General features: G+C 47.1%; 1 protein-coding gene across 2 annotated transcripts in view; it reads right to left on the bottom strand.

The window, feature by feature from the left end:
- Nucleotides 1–12,372, bottom strand: part of SLC6A9 (solute carrier family 6 member 9) — a 73,006-nt gene that overhangs the window by 3,323 nt on the left and 57,311 nt on the right. For both annotated transcript variants that reach the window (XM_040407397.1, XM_040407398.1), the window contains exons 3-11: nucleotides 9,727–9,883; nucleotides 7,843–7,974; nucleotides 5,493–5,766; nucleotides 4,235–4,367; nucleotides 3,166–3,300; nucleotides 2,768–2,871; nucleotides 1,269–1,506; nucleotides 1,027–1,161; nucleotides 762–861 (exon numbers count right to left, since the gene is read on the bottom strand). In XM_040407397.1, coding sequence (XP_040263331.1) covers nucleotides 762–861; nucleotides 1,027–1,161; nucleotides 1,269–1,506; nucleotides 2,768–2,871; nucleotides 3,166–3,300; nucleotides 4,235–4,367; nucleotides 5,493–5,766; nucleotides 7,843–7,974; nucleotides 9,727–9,883 — 1,408 coding nt within the window. The remainder of the gene's footprint in view (nucleotides 1–761; nucleotides 862–1,026; nucleotides 1,162–1,268; nucleotides 1,507–2,767; nucleotides 2,872–3,165; nucleotides 3,301–4,234; nucleotides 4,368–5,492; nucleotides 5,767–7,842; nucleotides 7,975–9,726; nucleotides 9,884–12,372) is intronic.

Raw genomic sequence — 12,372 nt, 5'->3', positions numbered from 1 at the left:
AGCTCCAAACTGATTCATTGTATCCAGTGCAGACAATGCTCTGTAACCTCCAGACTGATACATTGTATTCAGTGCAGACAATGCTCTGTGAGCTTCAGACTGATTCATTGTATCCAGTGCAGACAATGCTCTGTAACCTCCAGACTGATTCATTGTATTCAGTGCAGACAATGCTCTGTAACCTCCAGACTGATTCATTGTATTCAGTGCAGACAATGCTCTGTAACCGCCAGACTAATACATTGTATTCAGTGCAGACAATGCTTTGTGAGCTCCAGACTGATACATTGTATTCAGTGCAGACAATGCTCTGTGAGCTTCAGACTGATTCATTGTATCCAGTGCAGACAATGCTCTGTAACCTCCAGACTGATACATTGTATTCAGTGCAGACAATGCTCTGTAACCTCCAGACTGATTCATTGTATTCAGTGCAGACAATGCTCTGTAACCTCCAGACTGATACATTGTAGACATTCCTGCAAGTACTGTTGAGGTGTTCAGCTCACAGAGCATTGTTAAGACTGATATACTATTGTAACAAACCCTCAGCTGAGAGTAGGACTAGCTATGGACGGGGTTACATAAAAGTGTTCTCATTCACTGATAGAAAGCAAGGATCTTGAACATGGTATGAGTGGAAATACAAAGTCTGTTAGAAAGTTGCAGAACTTTTCATTCATTTAATATTTACACACAGAGGCTGCACCTGCCCTTTAAGGGCAGTATCACCAGGTGAGTACATAACTGGAGGCACTTACCGTAAATGTACATAATGGTCACACACATGATGCAGGAGATGACGACCAGGGAGAAGCTCGCAGCGTAATTATCCATCAGCATCAGCCAGTAGATGCCGGCCTAGAGGGCGAGGGGAAGCAGCGGTTACTGGAATACTCTCATCATCCCCTGTCAGCGGCTTACATAACAATTGCTTACAACCGCTTACTATCTGCAGGACACCTGCTGCAGGCACATTATAAAAGTATAATACACAGAAGAGTAGCGTCTGCTCCGGCGCCTCACCTGAGTGGTCAGCGGGATTCCCAGTAGGAAACCCACAATGGCCACCCCCAGCGTCACTAAGGTCTTCCAGCGAATGATCCAGTCGTTTGCAATCTCGTCCACGATGGCGGTGACCAGAGTTTCCAGGAGACAGAACTGTGACAGACAGAAGTGAGGCGAGGGTTAATACGTGGACTGACTGACCGGAGCCACGACAAGCGACAAATAATGCAATTCTCAGTTACCGTCAAAATGGCGATTACCTGCGTCCCAAGTCCCAGGAGGATGAGCATGAAGAAGAACAGTATGGACCACAGCGGAGAGATCGGCAGCAGTGTCAGCGCCTCCGGATACGCCACAAAGGCCAAGCCAGGACCGTGGTCGGCCACCTTGGACACGTCTACCCCCAGGTGATTCGCCATGAAGCCCAGGATGGAGAAGATGACGAATCCGGCATAGACGCTGGTGGCGCAGTTGGTGATGCTGATAATGATGCTGTCCCTGAAGGCAGAAAATGAGAACTTCAATGAGGCGCAGGGTCCGGGACATGACACACTGAAACGCAACCCACTCTGTGTCATGTGTCTGGTCACTGGTGTCAGGATTCAGCCACATCCTCAACATATTCGTCACCCGTATCACTGTGTGCATGAGCTCTTACATGCAGTGCAAGTCAGCTGCTCCCCCTCACAGCATGCAGCCTCGCAGACAGAGAAGCTGCAGCTGCATCCCCTCCTCTCTCACAGCATGCAGCCTCGCAGACACAGGGAAAGAAGCTGCAGCTGCACCCTCTCACAGCATGCAGCCTCGCAGACACAGGGAAAGAAGCTGCACCCTCTCACAGCATGCAGCCTCGCAGACAGAGAAGCTGCAGCTGCATCCCCTCCTCTCTCACAGCATGCAGCCTCGCAGACACAGGGAAAGAAGCTGCAGCTGCACCCTCTCACAGCATGCAGCCTCGCAGACACAGGGAAAGAAGCTGCACCCTCTCACAGCATGCAGCCTCGCAGACAGAGAAGCTGCAGCTGCATCCCCTCCTCTCTCACAGCATGCAGCCTCGCAGACACAGGGAAAGAAGCTGCAGCTGCATCCCCTCCTCTCTCACAGCATGCAGCCTCGCAGACACAGGGAAAGAAGCTGCAGCTGCACCCTCTCACAGCATGCAGCCTCGCAGACACAGGGAAAGAAGCTGCACCCTCTCACAGCATGCAGCCTCGCAGACAGAGAAGCTGCAGCTGCATCCCCTCCTCTCTCACAGCATGCAGCCTCGCAGACACAGGGAAAGAAGCTGCAGCTGCATCCCCCCTCAGCTTTCATGCAGACTCACAGACACAAAAAGAGAAGCTGCAGCTGCATCCCCTACATTCATGCAGACTCACAGAAAGAGAAGCTGCAGCTGCATCCCCTCAGCTCTCATGCAGACTCACAGAAAGAAAAGCTGCAGCTGCATCCCCTCAGCTCTCATGCAGACTCACAGAAAGAAAAGCTGCAGCTGCATCCCCTCAGCTCTCACGCAGACTCACAGACACAGACCACAGAATGAGAAGCTGCAGCTGCATCCCCTCCATTCATGCAGACTCACAGAAAGAGAAGCTGCATCCCCCCTCAGCTCTCATGCAGACTCACAGACACAGAAAGAGAAGCTGCAGCTGCATCCCCCTCAGCTCTCATGCAGACTCACAGACACAGAAAGAGAAGCTGCAGCTGCATCCCCCCTCAGCTCTCATGCAGACTCACAGACACAGCGTTGCAGGTGTTGTACCTGTAACAGTTGTTGTGGAATTTGTTGTAAGAAGCCATCGTGATGAGTCCTCCCCATGCACATCCTAGTGAGTAGAAGATCTGGGAAGCTGCATCCCCCCAAACCTACAGAAAGGCAGGATAGGAGCAGGGGTCAGTCATTACAACACTGCTGGTATCGGTGGATGGGTCCAGTGACCCCGAGCCTCACGCAGTAGTCCCTGCAGCTCCTGATGAGCTGCCTCTGAGCAGAACTGCTTTGCAGCCACCAGGTGGTGCTGTGGCATCACTAACACATCCCGTCAGATTCACAATAACCCCCATCAGCCTCCGCCTGTAAAGCTGGCTCCATGTTCTACCTGATGTGTTACAGGGCAACCGCCACACAAGACCCCGGACATAATAACATATAATGTTCACCTTGGCATCCAGGATCTTGTCCCACTGCGGGGTCAGGTAATACATGATGCCGTCCACGGCCCCCTCCAGGGTGATCCCACGGACAAAAAGGATGGTGAGGACCACATAGGGGAACGTGGCTGTGAAGTAAACCACCTGGAGGAGATAGAAGAGGTGTGAGGCACAGGAGAGAAGGAGGTACGAGGCACAGGCATAAAGGGAGGCATGAGCCAGAGGAGTGATATGAGACACAGGAGAGAAGGGAGGTACGAGGCACAGGCATAAAAGGGAGGCATGAGCCAGAGGAGTGATATGAGACACAGGAGAGAAAGAGAAGGTATGAGGCACAGGAGTGATATGAGACACAGGAGAGAAGGGAGGTACGAGGCACAGGCATAAAAGAAGGTATGAGCCAGAGGAGTGATATGAGACACAGGAGAGAAAGAGAAGGTATGAGGCACAGGAGTGATATGAGACAGGAGAAAAGGGAGGTACGAGGCACAGGAGTGATATGAGACAGGAGAGAAGGGAGGTACGAGGCACAGGAGTGATATGAGACACAGGAGAGAAGGAGGTACGAGGCACAGGAGTGATATGAGACACAGGAGAGAAGGAGGTACGAGGCACAGGCATAAAAAGAAGGTATGAGCCAGAGGAGTGATATGATACACAGTAGAGAAGGGAGGAACGAGGCACAGGAGTGATATGAGACACAGGAGAGAAGGAGGTACGAGGCACAGGCATAAAAGGAGGTATGAGACAGAGGAGTGATATGAAACACAAGAGAGAAGGAGGCATGAGGCACAGGAGTGATATGAGACAGGAGAAAAGGGAGGTACAAGGCACAGGAATAAAGGAGGTATGAGGCACAGGAGTGATATGAGACAGGAGAAAAGGGAGGTACGAGGCACAGGAGTGATATGAGACAGGAGTGAAAGGAGGTACGAGGCACAGGAGTGAGGAGAAAGTAGAGGAAAGGTACAGGGCACAATATGGAAGAAGGAAAAGACACAGAAGTAAGGTATGAGGCACAGAATTGGCGGATATTTTGAGGATGATGGGAGTAGTCATGATGCCCAGGCTGACTCACCTTTCCAGAAGATTTAACGCCTCTAATGAGACAGAGGAACACAACGACCCAGGACAACCCCAGACATCCCAGAATCGGCAGCTGCACCTCCCCGAAATTCCCGATGTCGTCCGACAACTTTAGCACATAACGCCTGTGAGACAGGGAGAGAAGTGGAGACGTCACCAACCCAGCGGCGGCCATGTTACCAGCTTTAGGGGGGCCTCCTGGGCCGGTGGTGGTTGTACCCGAGCCGGGGGGTGTTAATCTGCTGTGCCCATTAATACCAGGCCCTTCCTAATGTATTGTTGTTCTCCATGTTGCTTCCTTTGCTCTCTGGATACATTTTCCCATCACATTATAAGCTGCTCGTTTCCATGGTTACGACCACCCTGCAATCCATCAGTGGTGGTCGTGCTGGCGGGACTGTGGGAGCGCACACAGGCTGGTGCTTTTACCACAGTGTGCAAGCACGACCACTGCTAGATTGCAGGGTGGTCGTAACCATGGAAACGAGCAGCTTATAATGTGATGGGAAAATGTATCCAGAGAGCAAAGGAAGCGACATGGAGAACAACAATACATTAGGAAGGGCCGGGTATTAGAATGTATTTGCTGAAGTGATACAAGCCCTTTAAGTTGGAGGCGCACAGAGCCTCGTGCCTCGCAGACCTCTAGAGAGGCATTTCCTGCGTGCCTTGGCTGCCAGTCTGGGGGTCTCGCCATGTTCTCCGGCCTCCAGGAAACACTGCCATTGTCGGCTCTTCCGGTGCAGAAGGCGACTCCGCACAATAACTCCCAGCATGGTAAGCACTACAACTCCCACGAGGCTCAGGATTCCTACACAGAGAGAGATCAGCGGCGACGCTTCAGGGCGAGGCGTCAGCTGATCGCCTCAGGCAGGACGCCGGTCACAATGCGAGGAAGCGAGCGGCGTATAACGCACAATCAACGCCTGCTGCCCCCGAGCAAGAGGCTAGAAGAGTGGGGTGAGACCTTCTGTGCCAACTCTCCACATCTCTGCTTGCTGTCAGTGAATCAGGACATTCCTTGTTTACATTCAGCTGCTGAATATCTGCCCTGATCTAATACTTCTCACAGCTGAGGGCTTGCTACAGTGTGTCAGTCTAAGCACTTTAGCCTCTTTTCTGACCTAACAGTCTGGAGTCCACAGAGCACTGTCTGCACTGGACACACTGTGACGACCCCTCAGCTGTCAGGACCGGTCCTTGCTTCTGGATGTTCCGTGGAATATCCCCCCACCCCCCGGCCCACCTACCTCCAGTACTCCTCGCTGGGACTCGTCCTCTTCCCGGTTTGGTTCAGAAGCTCGGAGATGTTGAAGGCATCTCGATGGGAGCTGAGGTTGAAGCTGCTGTTAGTGGAGGGGCTCAGCACGCCGACGCAGTTGTCAGTGTTCCAGGGGTTATTGCAGTACGTCCAGGGCAGGACGCGGCTCATGGACATGAAGAAGTAATAGAAGGCGATACAGATGACCACGTTGTAATAAATACCGATATACGTGGAGACCACCATCATCCCGTAGCCCACGCCTGGAGGAGGAGACACAGAAGAGATAAGGATTCACACCCCTTGAACTTTTCCATATTTTTCACCCACAAATTCAAATGTATTTTACTGGAATTTTATCGACCAACACAAAGTCCAAGTCTGTGAGAAGAAGAGGAGACGAGGTCTTCACAATGTGTGGACAGTGCGGCCTGCGTTAGTATTCAGCCCCCCCCCCTCCCGGGGTCAGTGCTTTGTAGGACCATCTTTGGGGTCTGTCTCTACAGCTTTCCACATCTAGAGCTCCCGGTCCCTGCTGAAGATAAGCCTCCCCCCAGCAGGATTCTCCCCCCTGAGCTCTGCTGCTCCTCCACAGTGACCATGGGCCTCTTGGCTGCTTCTCTAATTAGTGCTCTCCTTGCCTGGGCGGTCAGTTTAGGTGGACGGCCATGTCTTGGTAGGCTTGCAGTTGTACCATACGCCTTCTATTTTCAGATGCTGGATTGAGCAGTGCTCTGTGAGATGCTTTATATTTTTTCACCACTTTATCCCTGACCTGTCTGGCGTGTTCCTTGGTTTTCATGATGCTGTTTGATCACTAATCTTCTCTAACAAACCTCTGAAGCCTTCACAGAACAGCTGGAGTTATACTGAGAAGACATTACACACAGGAGGACTCAATTTACTAATGAGGTGACTTCTGAAGGCGTACAGGGGGCTGAATACTAGTGTTGAGCGTGAATATTCGAATATCAATTTTTTTTAGCGAATATCGGCTCTTCGCTAATATTTCAAATATAGTGCTATAAATTCGATATTTCGAATATTCGTTGTTTTTTTTAAATTTTTTTTTATTGTTATATTTTTTTTTTCCCACTTCCCAAAAGTAGTTCTTACCTGTCCTTAGGATTCCTGCTCCAGTCAGTGCCCGTTGTGGCTTCTGACGACTTCTGTGCTCATGGAGCGTCCCCATCACCATGGGAACGTCTCCATACTAGAATGTACTGTCAGGTTTGAGAATTACGTTGAAATCGCAATTCGATTAATTCAAGTTATAATAATCGAATTTCGATTTCAACTCAGCACTGCTATATTCCATATGATATTAGGCTAGAATTAACGGATATGGAATATAGCAGTGCTGAGTTGAAATCGAAATTCGATTATTATAACTTGAATTATTCGCATTGCTATTTCTACTTGGACCTGGTTTACTTTGGTTGGCTTGGTAGAATTAGCGAATATGACGAATGTATTCGTCATATTCCTCAAAACGAAGATAACGCAGTATTCTGCATCTCCGTTTTAGCTCCATATTCGTCAACTTCGCTAATTCTAGCAATCAAATAGGAAGGTTGACTATAGAGACAGCCGTGTTTAATTCGCTGTGCGATAATATTACTTTGCTTTTTTTTTTTATAAATAAAATAATTAGAATACTTGATAAGTATTATAATGATTCTATTTATTAAAAAGAAAGCAAAGTAATATTATCGCACAGCGAATTAAACACGGCTGTCTCTATAGTCAACCTTCCTATTTGATTGCTAGAATTAGCGAAGCTGATGAATATGGAGCTAAAACAAAGATGGAGAATACTGCGTTAACTTCGTTTTGAGGAATATGACGAATACATTCGTCATATTCGCTAATTCAAATCAAACCAATAGGAAAGTAGCCTTAAGTTAAAATCGCAATACGCGATTATTTAAATCGCATTATAATCGTGATAACTAGAATAATGATGAATATTCGATTTCGACGAATATGAAACGAATATTCTATCGCCCTGCCGCTCATCACTACTGAATGCTAATGAACGCTGCACTTTCCAGATTTTAATTTCTTAAACACCGTGAAAACCTTGTATCATTTCCTTCTCTTCACACCGACTTGTACTTTGTGTCGGTCGATCACATAAAATCCCAATAAAATACATTTAAGTTTGTGGGTGAAACGTGAAAAAATGTGGAAAAGTTTAAAGGGGTATGAATAGTTTTTCAAAGCACTGTAAAAAGCCGCGGTCCCTGCACAGAGACAACATGCAGCACACATACAGAACAAACCACACACAGGAAGTCACCTGTGCCCAGTAAAACAACTGCCCCACATTACTGTACCTTTAAACAGGGGGCTGACCCTCCACACCCCAAGACATCCCTGACTGGCAAACTGCCCAAAAGACAATTCCATAAAGAAGAGCGGGATCCCACAAAACACCAGCATGATGAAATAAGGGAACATGAAGGCGCCTGGAGAAGAAAGGAAAGAGAAAATTACTGAAGAAACTGTCAAAAGGAACAAAATTATAGTATATCTGCAGTGATGTCACCTCCTGTATAATATAACTGATATCTGGAGAGCGGTGATGTCACCTCCTGTATAATATAACTGATATCTGGAGAGCGGTGATGTCACCTCCTGTATAATATAACTGATATCAGGAGAGCGGTGATGTCACCTCCTGTATAATATAACTGATATCAGGAGAGCGGTGATGTCACCTCCTGTATAATATAACTGATATCTGGAGAGCGGTGATGTCATCTCCTGTATAATATAACTGATATCTGGAGGGCGGTGATGTCACCTCCTGTATAATATAACTGATATCCGGAGAGCGGTGATGTCACCTCCTGTGTAATATAACTGATATCTGGAGACCGGTGATGTCATCTCCTGTATAATATAACTGATATCTGGAGAGCGGTGATGTCACCTCCTGTATAATATCACTGATATCTGGAGAGCGGTGATGTCACCTCCTGTATAATATAACTGATATCTGGAGAGCGGTGATGTCACCTCCTGTATAATATAACTGATATCTGGAGAGCAGTGATGTCACCTCCTGTATAATATAACTGATATCTGGAGAGCAGTGATGTCACCTCCTGTATAATATAACTGATATCCGGAGAGCGGTGATGTCACCTCCTGTATAATATAACTGATATCCGGAGAGCGGTGATGTCACCTCCTGTGTAATATAACTGATATCTGGAGACCGGTGATGTCATCTCCTGTATAATATAACTGATATCTGGAGAGCGGTGATGTCACCTCCTGTATAATATAACTGATATCTGGAGAGCGGTGATGTCACCTCCTGTATAATATAACTGATATCAGGAGAGCGCTGATGTCATCTCCTGTATAATATAACTGATATTATAGTCACCTCCTGTATAATATAACTGATATCTGGAGGGCGGTGATGTCACCTCCTGTATAATATAACTGATATCTGGAGAGTGGTGATGTCACCTCCTGTATAATATAACTGATATCTGGAGAGCGGTGATGTCACCTCCTGTATAATATAACTGATATCTGGAGAGCGGTGATGTCACCTCCTGTATAATATAACTGATATCTGGAGAGCGGTGATGTCACCTCCTGTATAATATAACTGATATCTGGAGAGTGGTGATGTCACCTCCTGTATAATATAACTGATATCTGGAGAGCGGTGATGTCACCTCCTGTATAATATACCTGATATCTGGTGATGTCACCTCCTGTATAATATACCTGATATCTAGAGAGCGGTGATGACACCTCCTGTATAATATAACTGATATCCGGAGAGCGGTGATGTCACCTCCTGTATAATATAACTGATATCCGGAGAGCGGTGATGTCACTTCCTGTATAATATCCCATATCTAGAGAGCGGTGATGTCACTTCCTGTATAATATCCCATATCTAGAGAGCGGTGATGTCACTTCCTGTATAATATCTCATATCTAGAGAGCGGTGATGTCACCTCCTGTATAATATAACTGATATCCGGAGAGCGGTGATGTCACCTCCTGTATAATATAACTGATATCTAGAGAGCGGTGATGTCACTTCCTGTATAATATCCCATATCTAGAGAGCGGTGATGTCACTTCCTGTATAATATCTCATATCTAGAGAGAGCTGATCTCATCCCTTGGATAATATATCTGGATAGAGTTACAGGGGGGCTCCATGTGTCGCCCCCAGGGCCACTCACCTCCTCCATTCCTGTAGCAGAGATACGGGAACCTCCAGACGTTGCCCAGGCCCACCGCATAGCCCACACTGGTCAGGACAAACTCGATCTGGTTGCCCCAGTTTCCCCTCTTCACATTCTCGTCTCTCTTGGTAACTTCTCCGGGCACCGTGCCATTCTGTAAGGAAGTAGTCGGGTGATTAATATCCTGAAGATCAAATATGAGAGGACTACAACTCCACCATCCTGCCATACAGAACAGGTGTACTGGGTGGGCACTGTAGTGTCTGGTCAGTCTGGGCTGCTGAATACTCTGAACAGAGAAGTGACCTTCACCTGCACGGTGGAGACATCTTCAGGCGTGGACATCTCCTCGGACTCCCCGACATACCCAGACTGGACAATTAAAGGGGCGCCCATTGGATAATGAGACATCATTCAAAATCTCTGCTTGCTTTTAGTGTAAGAAAATCAATGTTTGTATCCAGAAGCTGAAAATGTGTCCTGATCCAACACTTCTCACAGATGAGCTGAGGGTATGTTACAATGTTTCAGAGCAGACAAATCTCTCCTCTCCTAGAACTGCTCACACAACTGCAGAGCTTGCTACAGTGTTTCAGCTCTAAGAAATGGGGGCGACATGGGGGAGGAGATATATGTTTGTCTGAGGGGCAGCAGAGGGTCCCGGAAGAGATGGCCACCAATTATAATGAGCCCTGGACCTGGCGCCAGCTGCCCATCAGCTGCCAAGTCTCGCTGCACAATAATCACAAGAGGCTTTTCCAGTCCAGAGCACATCCGACAAGAGCGTCCGAAAACATTCATCACCGGAGGCCACAGCACCACAGGGAGGGAAAGGAGGGGTTAATGATAATCCCCTGTGCCCCAGACTGCACCCGAACACCAGCAGATTAACGGGGGGCCGGGGCCACAGTGTGGACAGAGCGAGGCGGTCATTTCTATTAATGCAGCTTCAGAGCTGAAATCATACAGGATACCCTATTAACAAACAACTTGTTGTAGTGATCATTACCCTACACTACAGGAGCCTTGTGTCCACAGGTTTACTGACTGCACCAGCAGAATAGTGAGTGCAGCTCTGGAGTATAATACAGGATGTAACTCAGGATCAGTACAGGATAAGTAATGTCTGTACACAGTGACTGCACCAGCAGAATAGTGAGTGCAGCTCTGGAGTATAATACAGGATGTAACTCAGGATCAGTACAGGATAAGTAATGTATGTACACAGTGACTGCACCAGCAGAATAGTGAGTGCAGCTCTGGAGTATAATACAGGATGTAACTCAGGATCAGTACAGGATAAGTAATGTATGTACACAGTGACTGCACCAGCAGAATAGTGAGTGCAGCTCTGGAGTATAATACAGGATGTAACTTAGGATCAGTACAGGATAAGTAATGTATGTACACAGTGACTGCACCAGCAGAATAGTGAGTGCAGCTCTGGAGTATAATACAGGATGTAACTCAGGATCAGTACAGGATAAGTAATGTATGTACACAGTGACTGCACCAGCAGAATAGTGAGTGCAGCTCTGGAGTATAATACAGGATGTAACTCAGGATCAGTACAGGATTAGTAATGTATGTACACAGTGACTGCACCAGCAGAATAGTGAGTGCAGCTCTGGAGTATAATACAGGATGTAACTCAGGATCAGTACAGGATAAGTAATGTATGTACACAGTGACTGCACCAGCAGAATAGTGAGTGCAGCTCTGGAGTATAATACAGGATGTAACTCAGGATCAGTACAGGATAAGTAATGCATGTACACAGTGACTGCACCAGCAGAATAGTGAGTGCAGCTCTGGAGTATAATACAGGATGTAACTCAGGATCAGTACAGGATAAGTAATGCATGTACACAGTGACTGCACCAGCAGAATAGTGAGTGCAGCTCTGGAGTATAATACAGGATGTAACTCAGGATCAGTACAGGATAAGTAATGCATGTACACAGTGACTGCACCAGCAGAATAGTGAGTGCAGCTCTGGAGTATAATACAGGATGTAACTCAGGATCAGTACAGGATCAGTAATGTATGTACACAGTGAGTGCACCAGCAGAATAGTGAGTGCAGCTCTGGAGTATAATACAGGATGTAACTCAGGATCAGTACAGGATAAGTAATGTATGTACACAGTGACTGCACCAGCAGAATAGTGAGTGTAGCTCTGGAGTATAATACAGGATGTAACTGAGGATCAGTACAGGATTAGTAATGTATGTACACAGTGACTGCACCAGCAGAATAGTGAGTGCAGCTCTGGAGTATAATACAGGATGTAACTCAGGATCAGTACAGGATAAGTAATGCATGTACACAGTGACTGCACCAGCAGAATAGTGAGTGCAGCTCTGGAGTATAATACAGGATATACAGTTGTGTTCAAAATAATAGCAGTCAGACATCACTAACCTGATCAATCACTGTTTTTGGTAGAAATGATATTTCTACATGGCAGATAATTTACTATCAGGTGTAGTAGAGTAATAGAAACCCAACAGTCATGACATGCATGCCGCTGATTCTGTGTAATTCAATCACTTACTGAAAGGGGCATGCTCAAAATAATAGCAGTGTGGAGGTCAATGAGTGAGGTCAATCATTCTTTGAACAACAGGTGGTAATTATTGC

The sequence above is a fragment of the Bufo bufo genome, chromosome 9 (assembly GCF_905171765.1).
Source record: "Bufo bufo chromosome 9, aBufBuf1.1, whole genome shotgun sequence".
NCBI classification, from domain to species: domain Eukaryota; kingdom Metazoa; phylum Chordata; class Amphibia; order Anura; family Bufonidae; genus Bufo; species Bufo bufo.
The sequence above is the reverse complement of the archived record's forward strand: the minus strand, read 5'-3'. Positions and strand labels throughout refer to the sequence as shown.